We start from the raw sequence: 26,180 nt of genomic DNA, 5'->3' as shown, positions 1-26,180 counted from the left end.
GTCCGCAAGCCGACGCTCCATCCAATGAGCCAAACCGGTTTCGGCTTGACGTAATTTTTTACAGTAATGTAATTACTGCATGAATTTTTCTTCTAATTTCCGTTCTATGTGCATGAATCTGTGCACTGGGTCGCTAGTATTGTTTTAACAAAGTATATACTTAAGATCACAATATAATATATTTAAAAAAGCATTTACACACACACATACATATGAATACATACAGTACACACAATTGAGCAGCTCTTTATTTGAGGAATGAGGGAGAAAGAGTGGGAAAATAATAAAGCATGTTTGTGAGCTTGGCTTATAGTCCAAAGGGTTTGGGAGAACTGCTTTAGGAGGCAAAGAGGGTAGGGTATGATTTGGTTTTAGGTAAATATAGTTTCTCAGATATATATTGAGAGATTTAGAATCCTCAGGTTTATTTTCAAAGCTTAGTTTTCATAGGAAGTTGACATTTTAGTCAAATAAGAAAGGGAATAGAGCAGTGGTTCTCAACCTGTGGGTCGCGACCCCTTTGGCGGTCAAACGACCCTTTCACGGGGGTCATGTAAGACCATCCTGCATATCAGATATTTACATTATGATTCATAATAGTAGCAAAATTACAGTTGTGAAGTAGCAACAAAAATAATTTTATGGTTGGGTCACATGAGTAACTGTATTTAAAGGGCCAGAAGGTTGAAAACCACTGGAATAGTGGCTTGAATTATTCAAAGTAGATCATTTGAAACAGGTAAAAGAAAATAGGTAATTAAATTAAAAAGGTAATTTTGCCCTGGCTGGGTGGCTCAGTTGGTTGGTGTCATCCCATATACCGAAAGTTTGCAGATTCATTTTTCAGTTAGGGCACATACCTAGGTTGTGGGTTTGATTCCCGATTAGGGCCCCTCCCCCCCTCAAATCAATAAGCATATTCTTGGGCGAGAATTTAAAAGAATTAAAAGGTAATTTAAACTTAGAAGTAATGTGTTTTATGTCTTAATCCAAAATTATTGTAAAACCAAATAAACCAACTCAAATTCAAGACCTTTCTTACCTTCCTGTCCTGTTTTTCACCCCATGCCAGGAATAAAGGACACTGATCATATTGTGCAAAAGCATTGTAAATTAGCAAAACATTCTTCTGCGTGTTTATTGGCTTTCTAATTCTTGTTTTTTTCTTTTGTGACTCATGCTTTCTTTGGGACTGGGTATAGTTAATATGATTTCTTGGTTTTCGAGAGCATTTCTTCTAGAATACATAAAAAGATGACAAAATCAGAACTTAATGACAGAGTAAATGATGCTTTTAAGTGGAACTTGCTTCTGCTCTGTAGAGTATATGATCTACATCCATATATAAGATTATAAGAGCTCTGCGAGTGATGCTCCACTGAGGCAGCATTTGTGTCCTGCCAGCAGTAGGGAACTACAGAGCAATTATGATGTGCTTTTTAAAGTCAAGGCCATAATTTGGTAGGCACTGAGTCTATGTTTATAGTATTTCAGTTTTTCCATCTCCATATTGAGTCATTAAAGTAAGTTTTATGGCTCTGGATGTTTGAAGTTTTAGATGCCCACATTTGGAATGCTCCTTTTAAAGTGTTTGCTTAAAATAATAATACTTTTAGTAAGGGACTGGCTATACTTCTGTGACATATAACCACTATTTCATTTCCACAGTAAGACAAAAGCCGTGGCCAGGAAAGGCACATGTAGCACGCATAATCTAGTTGCAATAATAAAATCCATTTCCTTAGGACTAATGGGATGAGTCATTCTGAAAAATCATTTCTAGAGCTTTTACCACTTTATGCTCCTTATGATTGATTACTTTAAGCCTCCCACATTTTCTTTTTTAAATAAGCATGTTCAATGAAAATCTTTCCAAATGATAGTATGTACTTTTTTGTTTTTGCTTTTCTAAGTGTACAATTTATTACATTTTAGGGTACTTACAGAGTTGTACAATTTTTATCATAATCTAATTCTGCCTTAAGTTTTGATAAGTAAGGGTCATCATGTGTTATACACTTATACTGCTAGACATTGATTTCCTTTAGAGGCACTGAAGTGTGTTTAATTAACCTCTCCTTACATTGAATATGAATGAGCTGACTGCTGCACTGTCAATTTTTCCTGCCCAAGGGGGTCCTAGCTTCTCTTATTGTATTTGTTTTTTGCTTGGTTACAAATTAGAAAACCAGACTTGTTAAAATTGTATAGAAAATAGAATGATACAGGGGTTATATTGTCTTCTTTTTAAAATAACTTTATTGAGATACTGTAATTCATGTAACATTCAATTCATCATTGTACATTTAAAGTATACAATTCAGTGTGGTTTTTTTTAAATCTTTATTGTTGAGATTATTACAGTTCCTCTTTTTTTCCCCCATAGCTCCCTTCCACCTGGTTCCCACTCCACCCCATGCCCTTACCTCCCCCCCACTGTCCTCATCCATAGGTGTACAATTTTTGTCCAGTTCTTCCCGAACTCTTCTTAAAGAATACCCTTCAGCATTTCATACAATACTGATTTGGCCCTGAACTCCTTTAGCTTGTTCTTATCTGTGAAGCTCTTTATCTGACCTTCAATTCTAAATGATAGCTTTGCTGGGTAGAGTAAGTAACCTTGGTTGTAGGTTCATGCTATTCATCACTTTGAATATTTCTTGCCACTCCCTTCCGGCCTGCATAGTTTCTCCGCACTGCCGCACCTCCTCACCTCCTCCCAGTCTCAGTGCGCTTTTCTCTTTCCTTCTAGTTGTATAACTTCCACTCAGCCAGCCTTCCTGTGGTTCTGGATAATATCCGTTTTGTCTTTTAGTTGTAGTTTTGATGTGGTTGTACGAGGCAGCAATTTCAGGTGTTTACCTATGCCATCATCTTGGTTCCTCCCAATTCAGTGGTTTTTAATCAATATACAGAGTTGGTAAACCATTATCACAATCAATTTTAGAATATTTTCATTTTCCCCTAAAGAAATCAACTATTAGCAGCCACTGTATTTCCCTCTAGCCCTTTGTAACCACTATAATTGCATTAACTTTTTTTTTTAGATATTTTCATTGATTTCAGAGAGGAAGGGAGAGGGAGAGAGAGAAACATCAATGATGAGAGAGTATCATTGATTCACTGTCTCCTGCACGCTCCCTACTGGGGCTTAAGCCCACAAACTGGGCATGTGCCCTTGATTGGAATTGATCCCAGGACCCTTCAATCTGCGGGCCGATACTCTATATCTACTGAGCCAAACCAGCTAGGGCTATGTTTCCTTTCTATACCAATAAAATATTTGCATTTGACTACTTTTGAGCTTAAAACTATTACCTTGCTTATCTGTGGCTTTCTCTTAAAGCTGCAAAGTAAATGAAAGTCTTAATAAAGTCTGTCTTTCAGTGTGATAATTATTTTATAACTTGTGGTAAGTATGATTATAGCCATTTCATGTGTATATCATTTAATGTAGGGTTAGTGGAGAAATGAGTGATTTCCAAGTATTTATTTCATACTTAGATGCTGAGCACTGTGCTAGTGGTTTTGAAGAACATTAAATAAAGAATATGACCGTTTTTCTGGTAGCTCACAGTTGGGTGAGGGTATGTACAAGATTCATTATCATAAAGTGAAATGCTAAATGGTATATTACTGGGCATAAGTGCAACTTAGAAAAAGAAGAAATCATTATAAACTCAAGTAATTGGAGTGAAGACTCAAGGAGGAGCTGGGACTTAACCAGATGAAGATGATTTGCAAAAGCAAAGAAGGTGCCTGAAGACCTTCCAAATAAGAGCAAGCATAAGGGCATAGAAACACATATGTGAATTAAGAAAAATTGCATTTCAAATTTACCTGAAATATTACCTGGAGAAAAATAGATGAAAAAAGAATTGGTCTTAAATTCAATTCCTGCTACTGAATTTTCTTATTTTAGGAATATTTCTAAATAGTAAGCTTGATACTGTTATGCATAAAAATGTCTAAGCTGAACCTTTATAAATTTCAGGAGGTTAAATTAGGATTTAATTGTTTGAAATAACCTACTTAAAACATGTTTTTCAGCCGCCTGTCTTGGTTAGATGGCTCTGGATTGGGATTCTCACTGGAATACCCCACCATTAGTTTGCATGCAATGTTCAGGGACCTAAATGCCTATCCACGAGAGCATTTATATGTTATGGTGAATGCCAAATTTGAAGGTATGTGTGGTAATTTAATCTTATATTTTTAATTTTTATTTATTGATTTGGGGAGGGTGGCAAGAGAGAAATTGATTTGTTGTTTTACTCATTTATGCATTCAGCCAAGGGCTAAGGTAATTTTGAGCTGCCTTTGGTAAAATATTACATATTTAAAAGCAATCTTTGATCATAATCAATGTAATGTTCAAGCCATTGGCCGATTTTGGGTAATAGTTTCTTAAGCAAAATTTCAGAACAGTAAAATAAATTGGACATTTTTTCTATATGCTTGCATTTAGAATTGTTCAGTTATTATGGATTTATAGTTCTAATTTTTCCTCTTGGGTTTAACTGTTTATTTTCTTTCTCTCTGTAAAGGCATTTATATTTGGCACCCTAACAAGCTTGGATCAGTATATTTTGTGCTTCCAAGAGTTTATGATAGAACCTGATTTGTTTCATTATCAATGGGGATGATGTTGCCCTCCCCCTACACTTAGCAGTGACATTTTGATTATCATGACTGGAGTGGGGAGTAGTGCTACTGGCATCTAGAAGTTAGAAATCAGGGATGTTGCTAAACATGCTACAATGCAAAAGACAGCCTTCCACAACAAAGAATTATTCAGTTCAAATGTCAGTAGTGTCAGGATTGAGAAACCATGTGATACAAGATTCCCATATTTTGCTGTTGAAGATAACTACCAGGATTCATAAAATTCTAGTAAGGTTGAAAAAGATGGAGTAAGAAAGATTAAAAAATCAATTCTTTAGGCTGTAAACTATGGGTTGTAAGAATTCTGAACGAGCTCTGAAGAGGGAGCTCAGTTGGCTAGTGTGTCGTCCCGAATGCCAAGGCTGCAGGTTGATCTCTGGTCAGGTCACACACAGGAAGCAGCCAGTGAAGGCGTGCGTAAGTGGAATAACGAATCACCATGTTTCTCTCTCTCTACCACTTCCTCTCTCTCAAAAAAACAACACGTCAATTAAAAAAATTGGAATTCTCAATGAGAAACAAGTTAGGCACAAGATAAAAAGTAAGATGTTGGTACACTATATTGTGTTAGTTTAGTATGTTCATTTTTGTGTGTGAAAGAACAGAACTTTGGGATTGAAGGACATTTGTTACACCTTTAGTAAACTTGCTTTTAAGTAATGGGCTACCTTTTTTTGAAATAGTGTATAAAAGGCAATCCCATAAGTTTGCCTATTGAACTCTATTGCTCCTTCGTTTGGGGGGTTTAATATAATTTCAGATATAAGATGACCATTTTATATTCAGTATGACACCATTAAGTGGTAATGACTGATTCAGCTATTTGAAAATATTTTTGTTATAAGATTTCAGTGCCATTGGAAAGAGTCCAAAGATAGATAAAAATCTAGTTGAGTTTGAAAGAGGGGGTAAGGAAAAGTAAAAGCTTTTGACCTTGGGTTGTAGTAAGACTTCCACATGAGGTATTGGACACAAAGTTTACTTTCCATCTAAGTAACTGCAACTGTGATTTCATAACCAAGATGACTAGGTAGCATGTTTAGTTTAAAGGCATTCATTCATTCATTCATTCATAGAAATGGGAAACCTTAGCGGTACCTTTGTCAGTCAATTCCAAATGTTGATGTGAAATGCCCATAAATAATGTAGAGCACTGCAATTGGTGAACGGCAAAAACTAAGGTTGAAGAGGTAGGGTTCAAATAATCCTAGCTTGACTAAAACTAGATAAAAAGAAAAGCACACTGAATAAGAAGACTCATTAACTTGGTAGGCAAATCATTTTCATCTCTGCACCCCAATTTCCTTTTTTAATTAATTTGTTTACTTTTAAAAATATATACATATTTTATTGATTTTTTTTTTTTTTTTACAGAGAAGAAGGAAGAGGGATACAGAGTTAGAAACATCGATGAGAGAGAAACATTGATCAACTGCCTCCTGCACACCTCTTACTGGGGATGTGCCCACAACCAAGGTACATGCCCTTGACTGGAATTGAACCTGGGACCTTTCAGTCCCCAGGCCGACGCTCTATCCACTGAGCCAAACTGGTTAGGGCTAATTTGTTTACTTTTTAATCTTCACCTGAAGATATTTTTCCATTGATTTCAAGAGAGAGTGGAAGAGAGAAATATCAGTGTGAGAGAAACACATCGATAGGTTGCCTCCTACACGAGCCCGGACCAGGGCCTGGGCCAGGGAAGAGCCTGTAACCTAGGTATGTGCCCCTGACCGGAATTGAACCCAGGACCTTTCAGTCTGTAGGCCAACTGCTCTATCCTCTGAGCCAAACCGGTAAGGGCTCTGCACCCCATTTTCATCCAGAAAAATCAGGAGATTATAGTACTCATTCGATCTTAAACCTGGCTGGCTGCACATTAGAAACCTGGGACTCTTGTTAAAAAATGCAAATGTTAAGAGTCCCAAACTAGGAAGTAAGGATTCAGTAGGCTTGGGTAGGCTTTTTTTTTTTTAAGGTCCTTTAAAATATATGTATATTATTGATTTCAGAGAAGAAGGAGAGAGAGAGAGACATCAGTGATGAGAGAGAATCATTGATAGGTATCTGCCTGCACTCCCTCCACTGGGGATCAACCTGGGCATAAGCTCTTGACCCGAATCAAACCCAGGACTTTTCAGTCCACAGGCCAGTGCTCTATCTACAGAGCCAAAACGGCTAGTGCTAGGGTAGGCATTGAAAGTATTTGCTCTATAATTATTTTCTTTTAAAATATCCTTTTATTGATTTTAGAGAGGGAGAGAGAGAAACATCAATGATGAGAGAGAATCATTGATTGGCTGCCTCCTGCACCTCCCACATGGGAGTTCAAGCAGGCAACTTGGGCATGTGCCCTGACCAGGAATCAAACCGTGACCTCCTGGTTCATAGGTCAACGTTCAACCACTGAGCTATGTCGGCCAGGCTATAATTATTTTCTTGAAATTGATGGAGTTAGGACTTTTCTATCTTACTTGGATTACATTTATTTCATTGATTCTCCAGTTCTTTTTTTCTTGAATTCCACTCTTCTCATAAGTTACACATGCTTGGATCCCATTTCCCCAAATTTTGTTCCTTTCATCCTGATTCTCTAAGCTCCAGACTTTTTTTCTCCTTGGCTTACTTCCATATCCTCTTTATTTTTTAAAAATTGTTAATTAAAATTTGGGGGTTTTTTATTGATTTATTTTAGAGAGAGAAAGGAAAGGAGAAACATCGATTTGTTTTCCACTTATTTATGCATTCATTGGTTGATTCTTGTATGTGCCCTGACTGGGGATAGAACCCACAGCCTTGGGACAATACTCTAACCAACTGAGCTACAGACCAGAGCCTCCATAAACCTTTTTAAGATGAACCATCATATTATTGTTAAGGACATTAGATGATTTTTAAAATAACTAAAAATTCATTGCCATTGTTGAAAATTTAGAAATATTCAAAAAGACTGCAGGTATGGCAGCCACTACTGTGATGATGAGTGTTGGTCATGGTCATTATTTGTAAAAATACTTTATTACATTTCTATTTATTGCCCTAAGGCAGATTCCTAAGGATACAGGGTTGCCAAAAGTAGGTTTACAGTTGTGAGTATGCAAAACACAGATTTTATTCTTGTGTTACTATTTATTAATTATTGTATTATCTGTATTATGACTAAACCTACTTTTGCCCATCCCTGTATAAAAGAAACTTAATAGTATGTTTGTCTAGAGAGAGAACTAGGGTTGTACCATCTAGATAGACTCTTTCAATTATCTTATTACCAGCATGTATTGTTTTTACAAGTTAAAAATGATGTTAATTTAGTTATAGAATAATAATTACAGTATGATACCATTTTCCCCCCTCACCCGAGGATATGCTTTTTATTTATTTTAGAGAGAGGAAGGGAGAGAGAGAAAGAGAGAGAGAAACATTGATGTGAGAGGGAAACATCGATCGGCCGCCTCCTGCACACGGCGCCCTGACCGGGAATTGAATCCACAACCCGGGTATGTGCCCCAACCATGAATCAAACCAGCCATCTTTTGTTGTACAGGACGATGCTCCAACCAACTGAGCCACCTGGTCAGGGTGTGGCCACTCTTTTTTTTTTTTTTAAATCCTCACCAGAAAGCCACGCCAGCCAGGGCTCATTTTGTTAAAATGCATTGAAATGTTTGGTAGTACTATAGTATTTAACTTTTTATAATTATTTAAAGTTCTCTAATATTTTGTATTGTTTAAGTTGTTTATGGTGGATATGTATATTATATTTAACAATATATAACAGAAACAGGACAGAAAAAGTTCTATTTAATTGGTTATTTAAAACAGTAGTGACCATTTAAATATTTTTCCCTTTTTGCTTATCCTTTTTCATTCTACAGTAAGCTTGTATGACTTACAAAAATAAAAGTTAAAAATTTAGTAGATATCTCCCTATAATTGATTCCTATGAGTAGAATTGTTACATTAAAGGTAATAAACATTTTTAAAGCTCTTAACATTTAGTAATATTGCTTTCCAGAAAGCTTATATCAATATATACTTTGAATAGTAATATATAAGAATACCTTTTCACCTTATCTTCATCTGCATGGAGAACCTTAATTGGTTTTAAACATGTTTTATGTTTTGGGAGTCTATTTAATTATTTTGTTGACTCTTTTCCCTTTATGAAGTAAATAATACACTGAAAAGTTGGCAGAGTACTAAAAATTTTTCATTATTTAATATCCAGCATTAATTATAACATTTTTCATAGTTATTCTAGTGTTTCAAATAAATAAAAGTACATGAATACTGTTGAAATCCCTTTTGTGTCTTTTCCCATTTCATTCTTTACTCTCTGTCTCTGAAATTAAATGTTATTCTAAAGATGGTATATGTCCTTCCTGTCTATGCTTTTAGATTTTTACTGAATATGTACCTTTAAGCAGTATAATGATTTGGTTTTATGTTTAAAGTTTTAATGTAAGTAGCATTATGTATATTCCGCAACTACCTTTTTCACTGTTTTATTATTTTTTTAATATATTTTATTGCTTTTTTTACAGAGAGGAAGGGAGAGGGATAGAGAGCTAGAAACATTGATGAGAGAGAAACATCGATCAGCCGCCTTCTGCACACCTCCTACTGGGGATGTGCTCGCAACCAAGGTACATGCCCTTGACCAGAACCGAACCTGGGACCTTTGAGTCTGCAGGCCGATGCTCTATCCACTGAGCCAAACCGGTCAGGGCTATATTTTATTTTTTATTTGTATTTTATTTTTGTTCTCAAGGATATGCTTTTTATTGATTTTAGAGAGTGGAAGGGAGCAAGTGAGAGAGAGAAACATCAATTAGTTGCCTCCCGTATGTGCTCCAACTGGGAATCAAACCCCCCACCTTTTGGTGTACAGGACAATGCTCCAAGCAACTGAGCCACACCAGCCAGGGCTTTTTAAATGATTTTTTAAATTTTACTTTTCAATTACAGTTTACATTCAACATTATTTTGTATTAGTTTTAGATGTACAGTGTAGTTGGATGATTATCTTTTAAAATATATTTTGATACATATAAATTACATTTGTTCATTTTATTAGTTTACTTTTTATTGATTTTGGAGAGGAATAAAGTGGAAGAGAGAGATAGAGATTCAATGATGAAAGAGAATCATTAATCAGCTGCCTCCTGCATACCCCACACTGGGGATATTGAGCCCAAGTGCCCTGACCAGGAATCGAACCTTGACCTCCTAGTTCATAGGTCAATGCTCAACCATTGAGCTACATCGTCCGGGCAACATATAGTACTTTAATAAACATAGATTTATGTACAAACTCCTTGTGCACACAATATGTATTTAGACCAGGAATTGCTGGTCTTTTAGGCTTTTTTCCAAAACAAGCAACATCATTAAAAAGTTATTTTTATCCCCTTATAGAAGAATCAAAAGAATCTGTTACTGATGAAGAAGAGGAAGACAGTGATGATGATGTTGAACCTATTGCTGAATTTAGATTTGTGCCTAGTGATAAATCAGCATGTGAGTGTTCTATAGAATTGATTCTTTTCTCCTTACATACCAGGTATTCCCCGTTGACACACATACTTTTACCCTCATTACCTCCGTCTGCTTTTTCTTCATTTTAGCATCTATGATATCATTGAGATCCAGATATCTATACATTCATTATAATAAAGATAGTGAATTAACTTTATAGTATAAGAAGCAAATGTACAATTACATAGAATGGGAATAAAAAAGATAGCGAATGTATAGTAGCCACCATATTCTTTCGTGTGCTTTGCGAATAGAAGGATCTGGTTATTTGTATAAACTGTGAAACATAATTTATGACTGAATCTCACCAGATGGAGGGCAGAGGAGTCATGGCAGTTCCAAAGTGGGAGATGTCAGGATAAGCCCTTTTAACGGTGTGGGGCTTCACTCTGATACTAGCCGTCTGACCAGGATTCTCTGACTCTTTTCCTCAGAAAGTCCAACCAGGCATGAAGAGATCTCAATAATATCTTGAAATGAACTCTTACTATTTTGTGACATAACTGCCGTGAAGCACTTTTCAAGATTGATTCATCTTGAATTTGGCAGGTTTTGTGAATATTGTGACCCTAGCATACCTCTTGTTTACCCATTAAATTTATTTGCACTGTTGGTTATTTAATTGAATTTTAATTGCGTATTGGCCAGGAAGAAATATTAATTATAATTTAATTTTCTTGTTCAGTTGAGCCAATGTTCACTGCAATGTGTGAATGCCAGGCTTTGCATCCAGATCCTGAGGATGAAGATTCAGATGATTATGATGGAGAAGAATATGATGTGGAAGCACATGGTTAGTGAAATAAGTTTTTTTAAAGTGCTTGTGTGTGTGTTAGTGTCTTTCATTTTAAGCATTTATTTGTAGTAAGGGGTAGGATTTTTAGATTTTTTAAAAATGTATTTTTATTGATTTCAGAGAGGAAGGGAGAGGGAGAGAGATAGAAACATCAATGATGAGAGAGAACCATTGATCAACTGCCTCCTGCACGCCCCACACAGGATTGAGCCCCTACCATTAATCAAACTGTGACCTTCTGGTTGATGCTCAACCACTGAGCCGTGTTGGCCAGGCCATAAATCTTTATATCTTTGATAAATATCAGTATAATATGATTTTATTATAATGAAAGTGAATGCCATAATTCATGTCTAAGCCAAAATGGAAAAATTTATGGGCTTTCCAAGCTAGATGAGAAAAATAGAGACTATTAGGGTGAAAAGAATGGATAGAGATCAGTAGAAGGAAAGAAAATGGTAGCTAGGAAAATGGGTAGTCAGGAGAGTCTTTTTAAGTTGATGTAGCTGCTACCAGGGAACAAAACTTCTTCCTTTATCACTTAAAACCTGTATCATCTACAGTTTTATTTAACACATCCCTTTAGATAACTCACTGCCAAAGTTACTTCTTTTTCCCAGAGCAGACCTTATTTATTTAAAGGTATTTCCCCTTCCTCAGACCAGAATGCAGTCAGTAGCTTGGTAGAGAGAGTCTTGTGACTCGAGATGCCTGCTATTCTCTTTTCCCCATGGTCTCGACCTGTGCACCAGTCTGGCTATGCAAAACCCTTTCCTCCATGAATGTTTACTTCTTGGCCTGAGACAAGCTAATTTCTGGCATTTTCTTTCTTTTTTTTTTTACCTTTTCAAGTTTTTATTTTTATACATTTTTTTATATTAAAAAGAAAAGCATAATTACCACAACTTACAAAGGACTAAAGCAGACTAGAATAATGAATCACTTCAGCCTGGAAAGCAGATACTCTCAATAATATTAATGTTATAATACAAGCTCATTCAAGTATTTTACATTGTTTGACCTTTTAAGTGATATCCTAGCACATGGTAAAGATGATGTACTATGAGCATAAGGTGGAACCTTCTTCGCAAAGCCAGGTGACATGTTTTCCTTTCCAGTGAGAAATGGGCTGTAAGTTCCTATCTTCTCTGCTGCTGCCGTCAACATGGCTGAAGGAGAGGGTGGGGCTGGAGCAAGTCCAGGGACCCTCCACACAAGAGGCACTAGGGGGTCCCACTCAGGAGGGCGGCATTTTCTTTTATATAGAGGCCTGGTGCATGAAATTCATGCATAGGTGTGTGTGTGTGTGTGTGTGTCCCTCAGCCCAGCCTGCACCCTCTCCAATCTGGGATCCCTCACAATCCAGGACTGCTGGCTTGCCTGCCTGCCTGATTGCCCCTAACCACTTCTGCCTGTAGTCTGATCACCCCCTAACCACTCCCCTGCCAGCCTGATTAATGCCTAACTGCTCCCCTGCCAGCCCAATTACTCCTAACTGCCCTCTCCTGCCGCCTGGTCGCCCCTAACTATTCTCCCCTGTAGGCCTGGTTGCCCCTAACTGCCCTCCCCTGCTGGCCCAATTGCCCCTAACTGCCCTCCCCTGCAGGCCTGGTTCCCCCCAACTGCCCCCCACTGGAGGCCTGATCACCTACAACTGCCTTCCCCTGCCAGCCATCTTGTGTCCACATGGGGGTGGCCATCTTGTGTGTTGGAGTGATAGTCAATTTGCATATTACTCGTTTATTAGATAGGATATCTAAACACATCCTCATCTTAGCTAAGATTTTTTTGGATGCTTCTTTCTTAAAAATCCTTTTTGCATTTTCCAGAATTTCTATTTTTTTAAAAAAGGAGCATCTATTTGAATAAGGAAAAAACCGTCAGTGCCAATTAATGGCAAATTAATTTGCACGCATCTATATATTTTCTACCTTTGAATAACATAAGATCATCTGGCCTCAGGAACACCCTCTTTTCCTTCTAGTCCCTGGACATTTGATTCTTTGGGAATTGCTGTTTCATGACTATCTCTTGTAATCCCTTCTCATTCTAGATGGGCATTTTCTTGATCTCTCTTTTCCAACAGATGGCTTATATGTGTGTGTTAAATGAATGTTGAAAAGTATTTTCCGGGAAGCCTCTTTTCACTGTGCCTTGTCTTCAGTAAATGCATTATTGAGTATTTATTCTTCCCCTCATTGTGTTATAATAGCTAAAAAGTCTTTTATTTGTTTAGAACAAGGTCAGGGGGACATCCCTACTTTTTACACCTATGAAGAAGGATTATCCCACTTAACGGCCGAAGGCCAGGCCACATTGGAGAGATTAGAAGGAATGCTCTCTCAGTCTGTGAGCAGCCAGTATAACATGGCTGGAGTCCGGACAGAAGATTCAATAAGAGATTATGAAGGTAAGTATCCTTCTTTCTCATCAGTGTGAACAGTTAGATATTCACTTAGGCAACAAGGTCAGCTTTGGAGAGACATATATAGGTTCTCTTTTTCTTTAAATACGTTTTTTTTTTAATTTTTTTTTTCACTTTTTATTGATTTCAGAGAGGAAGGGAGAGAGATAGAAACATCAATGATGAGAATCATTGATTGGCTGCCTTCTGCATGCCCACAACCTGGGCATGTGTCCTTGGCCAGAATCGAACCTTGGACTCTTTAGTCCACAGGCCAATGCTCTATCCACTGAGCCAAACCAGCCAGGGCTTAAATATGTTTTTATTGATTTTTTTAGAGGAAGGGAGAGGGATAGAGAAATAGAAACAACCCTAATGGGGATCAAGCCTGCAACCTGGGCATATGCCCTGACTAGGAATTGAACTGGTGACCTCTTGGTTCATGAGTCAATGCTCAACCACTGAGCTACACAGCCAGGCCATATATAGGTTCTTTTGGAAACTAAGAGAAATCTCAGAATTAACTTTATAGTGTAGGAAGCTAATGTAGAATTACATAGAATGGGAATACTCGTGTAAATTTTTTAAAACTTTCTTTCCTAGCTACAAAAGTAGTCTATATTCAGTCAAACTGAAAAAATGGGGGTGGGGGGTGGAGGGGGCACGCACAGGTAAAGGAGAAATGAAAAATCAAGTACAATTCTAATTGAAAACATCTATAAATTTTCTGTTGCATATCTTTCCAGTCTTTTTGTTTGTTTCCTTACGTGTATATGTGTGTATGCATGCATTGATGCTGCCATTTTTATTTTTAAAATGAATTCCTACATGATGATGTGCAAAACTAGTATAGTCAATTGATTTAAAGGCCAAGGCAGCATTTAAGAAACTTGGGTTCTCTTTCTGTGACCAACATCTGGGCCTTAAACAAGTGGCTTTAAAATGTTTATGTTTTAGTTGTCTCATATTTATAAGCTTCTTTGTAAATATTTTTTCTGTTATACAGTTCCCTTTCCTTAGTATCTTAATTAAATTAGATTCTTGAAATATTTTGATTCAGCCTTTACCATTTATTCCCTTATCCAATCCAATACTGAGTTCCATGGATTTTTCTTTTAAATGACTTTTAGATCTCCTTGTTATTACTATTTTTTTAAAATATATTTTATTGATTTTTTACAGAGAGGAAGGGAGAGAGATAGAGCGTTAGAAACATCGATGAGAGAGAAACATCGATCGCTGCCTCCTGCACATTTCCTACTGGGGATGTGCCCGCAACCCATGTACATGCCCTTGACTGGAATCGACCCCAGGACCTTTCAGTCCGCAGCCGACGCTCTATCCACTTAGCCAAACCGGTTTCAACCTTTTCTTATTTTAGAAATATTTATTTGTAAAAAATTTAAAATAAAAATTGTATATATTTAAGATATATAATATGTTTTGATATACATACATAGTGAAACGATTACTATATCAAACTAAATCCCATCTCCATGCATAGTTATCTTTTGGTGTCTATATTTGTGGTGGGAACACCTGAGATCTGTTTTAGTAATTTCAGTCTTTTTGCTATTTAAGCATATGTACTATCTACCAGTGACATTTCAATGCTTTGTGTGCTTACGTTAAATGTTTTTGTTTTGTTTTTTAGCTACTGTGCCAGGTATAGAGAATATGGCAGTGCCCAAGAGAGATGAAGTTATTATCTTCGTATCAATTTTAGCGGAGAGAAAAATAAAATTATTGGGCAGTTACAGTTTATTGTAGTATAGTGTTGAGATACAGAGGAAGCTTGAATAGCTGTGGAATCAGAGGCTGGACCCTTCATCCAGCCTGGATAGTCAGGGAGAGAGTCAAACTTCATGGAATAAGTTACATCTAAACCATGATCTGGAAGATGAATAAAAATGACCCTAGTGAAGAGGGATGGCATACAGGTTCCGGGGAGAGGCAGGTAAAAGGGTCATCCATGTGCTGAGAACTGAAAGTTCATTATGTCTGCAACTCTGAGAGTGAAGGGTAGTTATAGCAACAGATAAGTAAGGAACTTGAAGCCCTGTTAAAGAGTTTCAACCTTATGCTTAGGTCTGGGAAGCCATGGAAAATTTTTAGTTTGATTAGTGTTTCTCTGGCTATGCTATGGAAAATTAGTTACAGAGGGAAATACTGGAGGAAAGAAGAGAAACCCTGTTAAGTAACTTGAGTCTTTAGTTAGATGAGAGGTAGTGGCTCAAATTAGGTAGTAGCACGGAATGTCAAAAAAACTTAACAGATTTGGGAGATATTCAAAAGATAGAATCAACAGAAGTTAGAGCTGTGGTGGGAGTTTCTGAATTGGGCATGTAAGAGGTATCCTTTAGCAAGACAGGAAAGAAGCATTTTCTGTGTGGAAAGATGATGAGTTAATTTAGATATATGTTACATTTTTGTGCCCTGCTGATGTCCAGATGGCAGCAGGCAGAAGCCATATTGTTGTGGGCTGGAGAGTTGGGTAAATGGAAACTGAGTTGAGGAAGTGGAGACAGTAGGTGTGGACAGCTCTTTCCAGAGGGCTTTTCTTTACTTGTCCTAACCTCCTCTCCCTTTAAAAAAATGAGATGAGATAAATAGGAAAAGCGAGAACCTTGTTTTACTTTGTCTTGTCTATTGAATTATGTCAAAGCTCTGTGAGGATAGGACTTTATACTTAAAAAAAAAAAGTTGTACAGAAATTTCTAGCACAGTTCTTTGAAGAGTGAACAATTGTAACTGTGTTTGGAAATTCCTACGGTATGTTAGTGTTGAGACTGAGAATTTACAAAGTAAATGTTAAGTGTTTAGACTCATTTTACTTTAGCTTAAATCCACAGGTGGCATTTTTCTTTCTCAATGTGTTTCTTTATACTTGAATTTTCAAAATAGAAATAGCAACTCTTACCAACAGAGGGCACTAGCTTCCTTCTGGTCAAAGTCGAAGCTGAATCTTTTCCTGATTAAAGTGCTCTGTAGACTTTGTTCAGCGGTCAGTTTCTTTTTCTTCAGATGGGATGGAGGTAGACACTACACCCACAGTTGCTGGACAGTTTGAGGATGCAGTGGTTGATCACTGAAAATGATTTTATGTTGCTTTGGGGTAAGTAGTTTATTTTTCCCTTGTCACTGAACATGAAAATCCTGCCTAATAATTAATTTTTATTTTCATAATTCAGGAGGATTGTATAAAATGAGCAGTTTGGAAAAAAGTAATCCATTTCTGACATTATTGAAAATTATGTGTGTGGTGTTTTCTCTAAGAAATCAAGGTCTGCAAGCATGGTGATATTCAGGTTGATTAACATTTACTGAGCATTTCACACATGCCAAGCACTGAGAGTATATGGAAGATTAAGATACACCCATCTTCAGTGAACTGAGAAGAATGACATTAGCCCTTTATTCAGAAATAGAGCGCTCGCTGGCTGGCTCAGGTGGGAGCTGCAAAGCCTGAGATCATGTCCTGGTCTGCTCTTGAGTCACCTTTCCCCATTTGTGACTTGAAATCTTAACATTTTCATCAGAAAATACAAGCAGAGATTTGCTGCAACTCACTGCTTTTCAAATCAGGAGCAATTTCAAACTTAGTTAAGCCTCTACTCATAATCTTGTGTTGGCTTCTCTACTTCTGAAAATAATGGCAGACCAAGGTCCTGGGCACCTGACTGTTCAAGGTTGATTTGCCAAACCATAACAAGTCCACATACAGTTGTCCAGAAGTTACCATTTTCCAAATTGTTTCATACCTGCTTTTTCTGACTAGTACAAGAGCTCACTGCCGATTTTCTCCCCTCTGATCTTCTCAGCTTTGTCTGTATTTTGTTCCCTTTTTTTTTTTTTTGCTACATGTTACTCTGAGAAATCAGTTGTCCTTTGCCAGCTTAAACATCGCAACTGAATGTTATATAATAACTAACCCTCTGTACGCCATAAGCATCTATAGATGCAAACTTTGCATATCAACTCTGGTCGACCAATTTTAAAATCAGGCTTGTTAGTGACATTTCTGGGTTTGTAAAGAAAATTCTGGTAACTTAAATTCGTATATATTCCAGTGCATATGGAAGAAATTCCAATATCGACGTGCGAGGGATAAACACTGTGACACTTGAGATTTTTTTTTGTTCATCGTGACACTTGAGATTTGTTTGTGTTATTGTAAATTTCACGCCTAAAACGGTAGACATGGTGTGCATTCTTCATTATTTTTTTATAGGTTTTCTCTTTGGAGCATCAGCAAAATTTATTGTTTTTAAGGCTTTTTGGTTGACTGTTTATTTTTATTTCGTACTCGCTTTTGTAGATATTTCCATAGAATTGAAAATTGTCATGATTTTATTATTGAATTTATCGTTGTAATATATTATATTGTGCAAATAAAATTCAATCCTCATAAATGGCATCAGATGAAGAAATAATCGAACCAAGCATCTCATAAGAAGATGACATCCTTTATTCAACTCCAGATTCAGATGATTTTTTTTTAAATTAAATTCAAAATATCGTGTGTGGGGATGTTTCCATTTTGGACGTGTGGCAGTTAATAGGTTAAAGGTTATGTAACTAGTTCATATCATACAGAGCCAAGACTAATAATCCTAACCCTTCTTTATAAGCTCTAAGATTTTCACATTAAGTTACTATCCCTTTTCTCTATAGTATCCTGCCTCTGATCTGATAGCATTTTCTTGAATACTAGCTTTCTTCCAGTCTTTAAAATGCTACTTAAGTCCAGGTCTTTATTTTATTAAAACAGGTAGTAATAGCATGGCAAGATTTATATATTTTGACTTGACTTTTTTACTATTGTCAGGCATCTAATTAGGTTGTGAGATCCATTATCCAAGTTCCATTTACCTTCCAAATTATTGCCATTATGAATACAACATTGCTTTTTAAAAAAAATATATTTTTATTGATTTCAGAGAGGAAGGGAGAGGAGAGAGAGATAGAAACATCAATGATAAAAGAGAATCATTGATTGGCTGCCTCCTGCACGCCCCCAACTGGGGATCAAGCCCACAACCTGGGCATGTGTCCTTGACCAGAATCGAACCTGGGACCCTTCAGTCCACAGGCTGATGCTCCATCCACTGAGCCAAACCAGCTAGGGCATAACATTGCTTCTTATACTCACCATGTTTTCATCTCAGGTGCTGCCAGGTGAACTATCAGAAAATATTCTCTTAGAGTCCTTCTTTTTTAAGTACTCAATTTTTATTTCTGCAACATTTACTTCTGTCATTGGTAGCCATACATTCTAAAATTAGCAATGTCTCCTCTACAGTTAACTAAAAAATTATATTCATATTGCTGGAGCTCTGTTAACTTTAATTTTCATATCTCATAGTTTCAGATGCCATCACTTCAGCATTTTATTTCATGGGAACTCTTTTGGTACAAACTTAATTCTTCCCTTTTGTCATACATTTTGTTTATCATGTTCTTTATAGCATGTTGGTTTTTCAGTTCAGTAATACTTTTTATATCTCTTATTGAAAATGGAAAACAGATTTTTTTGATTTGGCTTTCACATATTTCTTCCTGAAAAGTAGACTAAATAGAGAACACCAACCACTCTATTAATTATGAGAAACTCATTTGGTCTGTCACTAATGGTTGCACAAATGGGATGTCATTGCAGTTCCCAGGAGAGAATTTGTAGGAAACACTATAATGTAATTTTATGGTGAAATAACCATAAAATAGCCGCAAACTTCTAATGAGGTGATTTGTTTTCTATTCATTTTATGCTACAGCTGGAGCTGAGAGATATTTTATTCATCAGGTTTATGCAAGTTCTTCATGTGGATAATTGACCTGAATTTCAAACAATGCCTGTATATTTTTAATCACTTAAAATTGTGTTTGCCTTTAAGGAATGAGCAGGGATTAATTAGAGTGTTTATGAAACAATTAAAATTTTCACGGTAGTGGAACCTCGGACCTCTCAACACATGAGATGGGGTGAAGGGGAAGACACATGAATGGTGGAATCTCAACCCTACCACATACTGCCTCTGTGTCTTTGGACAAGGCATATAACTGCTCTAATCCTCAGTTTCCGCATCTGAAAAAAGGGGATGGTGGCATGTTGCAATGACTGAGATGTAATAATATCTAAGTCTGGTGGCACTCTTGACTAGGTGTTCAATAAATAACAGCTATTATTATTACAAACACTGTAAACCTTTTGTTTTTCAGATTCTGCTCATAACTGTAGGAGAGAACTTGGTGCCTTTTCCTCTGTGGAGTGGGTGTTGATGAAAATATTTTTCCTTCTCCAAAACTTCCTGAACCAGTTCTTTCTTGAGACAGACTGTATGAGACAACAAGTTGTCACCAGCAGAAGAAACTATGACCTTTATTAACCAAGGTGAATTTACTTAACCAAGAGGGTATTTGTAGTTTATCTTTTATCCCCAAATTTTCTGTGTCTAGGTACCTTCTGAGTAGGCCTATAATTCCTGCCTTCAGTGTATGTATCTTCCGTAACCTAGCAGGGTTATGTGGTGAAAATGCACGGGCACTTAGGGGATGGAAGAGAGGCTGAATCTAAAATAGACCCCTTTAGGGCCTAAGGACACCCTTCCCCTTAAAAAAGAAAGACAAAGATCTCAGATGAATCAGGCCTCTGCTCGTTCTCCACAGGGGTAAGGATCTTTTTACTATTGGGACCCAGATTAATTCATTCAGGCATCTCTAGGGAGCCTTTTTGGAAACATCCCAGCCACACATACTAACACAAGTCTTTCTTCTGACTAGCTTTTGCTCCTTTCACCATGTTTCACCAGTCTGTTCTATTATAGCTTCTTAGGTTATGTTACATCCTTTAATTTTTAGCCTCTTCATTCAGTTTCTGTAGCAGAACACATGAAATTGGGATGAAGTCCTCAAAGTACTCCACATGATAATTGTTTTGTCTTTGTAATAGCTTAACAAATAAATCTAGGTTTTCTATGTTATTGTACTCTCATTCTTGACTAAAACCATTAATGGGAAATGTTCGTTTGTTTTTTTAAGTAATGTTGGCAAAAATGAGAATCTTGTTGGTCTTATTTTTGTTTGACTTCTGAGAATATGAACATGAAATGAGTAAGGAAGTGTGTCATTAAAGCTTCTGGCAGATATTTAGTAGGGCAAGGATTTAACACATTTTAAGGAATTTCTGCTTCTGCTACTTGATTTGGAGAAATTTCTTCTAGCATACTTATCAACTCAGTTTGTATTTACAGATTTATACTTGAACTTCAATACCATTATTTGACTTTAAAAATAAGGTTAACCGAAATTGGTTTGGCTCAGTGGATAGAGCGTCGGCCTGCGGACTGAAAGTTCCCAGGTTCGATTCCGGTCAAGGGCATGTACCTGGGTTGCGGGCACATCCCCAGTGGGGAGTGTGCAGGAGGCAGCTAATCGATGTTTCTAACTCTCTATCTCTCTCCCTTCCTCTCCGTAAAAAATCAATAAAATATATTTTAAAAAAATAAAAAATAAAAATAAGGTTAGAAAAGCTATTCGGAATCACTTAGCTAATTAGTGACTAAACTTTGTCACCACTAAGCCCGGTTTTATTTTCAACACTTTCCCTTGGTTTCCCTCATTCTTCATGGTAGACTGAAAAGAAAGTAATTTTTCTTTTTCTGACCCTCTCAGAAATACCAAATTTGTTACAATAGGCAAGTGAAAGGCCCACTCGGAATGGACACTGGAATGTTCTGAGACCTTCATACCAACTACTGTCCTGAGTTCTCTACATATGTTATGCATATGCTATTCATAACTACATACGTGGAAGAGATGTTTTTATTGCTCTACTTTAGAGATGAGGAAATGGTTTAATTGAGAGGCAAAGTAACGCTTAGTATCATAGAGTGAGCTGGGATTTTTAAGCCTTACCATCTACCAGGAGCTGAAAGGAAACACAGACTGCTATAAATCTCAGCAGCACTCACCCTGTCCTAGACATTTACCCATTTCAGTAAGCAGTCAGGGTATTCTTATGCATGGGTTGATTTTAGAAATTCTATTTGGGTACCATTTTATTTATTTGTTCATTCATTCATTCATTCATTCAATAAAAGAATTGTTTATTTAGAAAGTCACAGAGGTAGGAAGTGAGCCGTAGAAGAAAGGGGCCCAAGAAACAAAAGTTACAGAGGCAGAAGAAGGGCCCTTGAAGTTTGGGAGGAAGAGGCCAGGGAAACTGACGTTGAGGAAGCGGGTGGGGAAAGATGCTGATGTGTTCTAGAGAGAGAGAGCCACCCTTGAATCCCCCCTCCCCTTTTTTAAAAATATGTTTTTATTGATTTTAGAGAGGAAGGGAGAGGGGGAGAGAGAAACATCAATGATGAGGGAATCACTGATGGCCTGCCTCTTGCACACCCCACACTGGGGATCCAGTCCACAACCCAGGCATGTGCCATTACCGGGAATTGAACCATGACATTCTGATTCAGAGGTCGCCACTCCACCATGGAGGCATGCCAGCAGGGCTTGAGTTCCTTTTTAAAGTCATGCTTACAGACTTGTAATCCTAACTTTTAGTGAAATACAAAGTTCTCTGATAACATGCCAACAAAATGTCAAGAAGATTCTGCTCATTGTGTTTCCTATGGGCACTGCTGTGCTCGGCCTGGTATTGTGGATAATATACTCAACTAAGATGTAGGAGGCCAAGCATCTCCTGGCGGGGCAGACAAGATGCAAAGAGTCACCTGTCACGTTCTGTAATACCAGTCAGCTGCACCCACGGGAGAAAATAGGAGAAGGAGTGAGAAAGAGATTAGGTCAGACTTCTAAAAAGTGAAATTCGTAATTATCAGCCAGCATTTCTTGATTCTATTTGAGTTTAATGTTAGGGTTGCTAGAATTGTTTCATTTCTTGGTATAGAACAAATTTAAAGAAAGGCATAGACATTTTCTGCCCATATGTGAGCCATCTAAAATATCCCTAATAGCTAGGACTAGTGGTCATCTAGATTCTGTCGTTTTTAACATATATTCATTAAGATATGATGCCAGCACGTTTCCTCCTCCCTCTTTGTAGGTTATGCATTTTGAGATCTTGTTAGGATCTTTACCAATATTAGTAAAAAGATTATGCACAGGTTATCATAATATATATAGTCCTTTACTTTTAGAAAAGGACAAGTGTGATTACTCATTGCTCAGAAAGAGATTTGCATTTGTTTTACCTGTAGGATTTCAGATAGTAGCACTCCTGTATAGCTAACCCATGCAAATCCCATTTTATAAGTGTTTCTAGAATGGCTGAATCTACATCTGCTATCCATCTGTGGCTAATATATAGTAATTGAATTCTAAGCAAATCTCTTATGAAGGTTCTAATAGAATTATTGCCATCCATTGCCAAAGAAGCTGAAACAAACATTTTTGGTAGCATCTCACACTGTCTGCTTATAGATACATTAGGGGCCAAATTTGTGCACCTTGAAAGGAACTGTGGGCTGCGAGGCTGCGGTGGGCACAGGGGTGGGTCTTGGTCCATCCTCAGCACCCCCGCCCTGCCCCTCCTGCAACCATCCCTAATCCCCTGTCTGCCAGCAGCGCCACTCCCATCACTCCCACGCACTGATGGCACATGCCCCGCTCACGCCCACTGACGGCACAGAGCAGTTGGGACCAGTGCCAGCAATGGGTGCAAGCGGGGTTTGTGCCAGCAGTGGATTCGAGTGGTGGCTCTGGTGCCAGCAGCCGGTGTGAGCAGGGCCATCTTGGCAGTGGGTGCAAGAGGTGGCTGCTGGCCCTGATCACACCCGCTGGTGGCACCGAGCGATTGGGGCTGGTGCTGGGTGCCTCACCCCTCAGGAGCAGGGGGAGGTGGAGAAGCCCTCAGGGGCCACCAGGGCTGGCAGCCACTGCTCGCACTCGCTGATGGTGCCGAGTGATTGGGACCAGTGCAAGCTGTGGGTGCAAGTGGGGCTGGCACTGGCAGCAGGTATGAGCACTGGGTAGGACCACAGGGCACAGGAGCAAAGAATTTTCAGTAACCACCAGAGGCTCACCCAATGACATGAACCGGCGCCCTGCGCACGTCACCTCCACTCACCTGGAGGTGAGTCTGGCACTCCCACTCACCTCCTCCACTATCCCTCTGCAGCTGATGCCTGCCATGTTCCACGCTCTGCCACCTGCTGCCATTGCCTGCCATGGTCCGTGCACACCCCCTGGTGGTCAGCACACGTCATCGCGACTGGTTCTGCTGTTCAATCTATTTGCATATTAGGGTTTTATATATATACATAAAACCAATATGTAATATCAGGTAGCTCATAGTTTCAGATGGGAAATTAGCCTTTTAGGAGTACAGTGGACCTAATTTTTTATTTGTTTTTAACATAATTTTAAGAAGATAAAAAAGAGAAATGGAACCTGGGGATAAGAAGTCTAAATAAAAGTGAATACAAGTTAACTAATTCTTAGGATTTCTTTTTATTTTATTTTAAAGATTATATGAATCACTAATATACACAGAACAACAGTGCCTAAAAAATGGCCCAATAAATGTTAATTATTACTAGTAGTAGTAATTCTTTTTATACCTGAAAGGAGAAGCTTAAAATATAACATTAACTCATCTCTAAGAAACCTGAAATATAAAAATCCACTGAGCAATTAAAATATATGTGGTGAAATCTGAATTTTTCTCACAGGACCTCAGGACTTCACTGCATGTCTCTACTGCTCTACAAACAGGTCTGATGTAGCCGAGCATCTAGTTTCTAGGCAAGCCACAGGTTAGAAGAGGAGAAAGGAATGTTTGTGTCCAGCATAGCAATAACAGCAGTAAAAAGCTGATAGAATTATGACGAAAAGCAAATATATGTATTACAAAAAAATACAGCAGTCTAAGCCTTTATAGCTGCATGGTGCAAATTTGAGGATAGTGCAGCAATTTATGTTCATGAAAGTATGACCAAAATTATGAGCCCAAGTTCTGGTTGTAATTGGGCAAAAATAAGCAGAAAAAATTTATTCGAAGCCTATCTGGTAGCTCACAAATGGATAGCAGCTGGGAGTGGTTTACATAAGATGTTTGATTCCTCTGTTGCTGTTAGACTGATTTCTTAATTGCCTCCATGTCTTTGAGTCACCACAGAGTCCTGGTTGGCACTGTGTGTGTTGCCAGGGACAGAAGATGAGTGACCCCATCAGCTTCTGTAGTGGGAGGGCATTTCCCCTGCCCAGATTCTTACAGTGGAAGATTAACCCAAATAGAAGGATGCTTGGATGCTGGCTTGCAAAAAGTTTATAGCTATCTACTGCAACCCCAAGTTTTTAAAAAGTACTTCAATAAATTGGAATTGTATATAGTAAAAGTAAAGAAAGCTTGTTTTGTTTTGTTTTTTGTTAATCATCACCTGAGGGTATTTTTTTCATTGATTTTTAGAGTGGGAGGGTGGGGAAGAGACAGTGATGTGAGAGACACATCGATTGGTTGCTTCCCACATGCCCCAACTGAGGCCAGGGATGGTGCCTGCAACTGAGGTACATGCCTTTGACCGGAATCTAACACATGACCCTTCAGTCCATGGGTTGATGGACGCTCTAACCATTGAGCCAAACCAGCTAGGGCAAGAAAGGTTTTTATGAAAACTGAGGGACACATTATTTGTCAAAAATGCACATGTTCTGTGATCTAGAACAGTGGTTCTCAACCTGTGGGTCGTGATCCCTTTGGCAGTCGAATGACCCTTTCACAGGGGTCGCCTAAGACATCCTGGATATCAGATATTTACATTACGATTCATAATAGTAGCAACATTACAGTTATGAAGTAGCAACAAAAATAATTTTATGGTTGGGTCACAACATGAGGAACTGTATTTAAAGGGCCAGAAGGTTGAGAACCACTGATCTAGAAAATCCACTTAAAGGAATTTATCCTATACATAGTTTGCACATTAGTAAAGGTTATATATGCAAGGATATTAATTGCAATTTTATTTGTAAAAGTAAGACTGAAAACAACCTCATTGTTTATAATTAGGTATGGATCAATTTGCAGTACAGTTTAAGGGTTAGAAAATTATCCTTAAAAGGAGTTAGGTAGTACTTATGTATTGATACTGAATAAGCTCCAAGATATATTAAATGGAAAAGATCAAGATGCAAAGATATTTTATATAGAAGACATGGGGCCAGCTGGCATCATGCTTGTGAATATATGAGATACCTCTGGAAGGACATAAGAACGTGGTTATAGTTATTTCTGGTAGAAATAGGAGATGAAGAGGAGGGGGAATTTGGAAACGAGCAGATATGAATAGAAGTTAAGGCCATATGAAGATGGAAGAGTGTAGTACTGGATCTACAAGCCAAGGAATTCCTGGGGCTACCAGAAGCTAAGAGAAGCCTGGAATAGGTCTAACGGGGGTGGGCAAACTTTTTGACTCAAGGGCCACAATGGGTTCTTAAACTGGACCGGAGGGCCAGAACAAAAGCATGGATGGAGTGTTTGTGTGAACTAATATAAATTCAAAGTAAACATCATTACATAAAAGGGTACGGTCTTCTTTTTCAATAGTTTTATTCATTTCAAATGGGTCGGATCCAAGGGCCATAGTTTGCCCACGGCTGGTCTAGGACCTTTAAAGGGAATGTGGGCCTGCTAACACCTTTGTCTTGGGCTTCTGGCCTCAAGAACTATGAGACAGTATACTTCTAAACCACCCAGCTTGTGGCACTTTGTTATGGCAGACAGTGAAAACAAAACAAATTACACCCCCCAGCACCACA

The 26,180-nt window shown here is 37.9% G+C and overlaps 1 protein-coding gene across 2 annotated transcripts in view; it reads left to right on the top strand.

Moving 5' to 3' along the window:
* Window positions 1-20,383, top strand: part of CLNS1A (chloride nucleotide-sensitive channel 1A) — a 25,006-nt gene extending 4,623 nt beyond the window's left edge. Inside the window, exons 2-7 of one of the 2 annotated variants that reach the window (XM_006772511.2) lie at window positions 4,051-4,187; window positions 10,084-10,185; window positions 10,889-10,996; window positions 13,236-13,409; window positions 16,428-16,518; window positions 19,623-20,383. In XM_006772511.2, the coding sequence (XP_006772574.1) occupies window positions 4,051-4,187; window positions 10,084-10,185; window positions 10,889-10,996; window positions 13,236-13,409; window positions 16,428-16,495 (589 nt within the window). In that variant the 3' untranslated portion in view covers window positions 16,496-16,518; window positions 19,623-20,383. Of the gene's footprint in view, window positions 1-4,050; window positions 4,188-10,083; window positions 10,186-10,888; window positions 10,997-13,235; window positions 13,410-16,307; window positions 16,399-16,427; window positions 16,519-19,622 lie in introns of those variants that run through there. The other variant, XM_015569654.1, reaches the window with a different exon arrangement.
* Window positions 20,384-26,180: the final 5,797 nt, after the last annotated feature.

Source organism: Myotis davidii, unplaced genomic scaffold (genome assembly GCF_000327345.1).
Source record: "Myotis davidii unplaced genomic scaffold, ASM32734v1 scaffold646, whole genome shotgun sequence".
Lineage (NCBI taxonomy): Eukaryota > Metazoa > Chordata > Mammalia > Chiroptera > Vespertilionidae > Myotis > Myotis davidii.
This window is presented reverse-complemented; position numbering and strand designations above follow the sequence as displayed.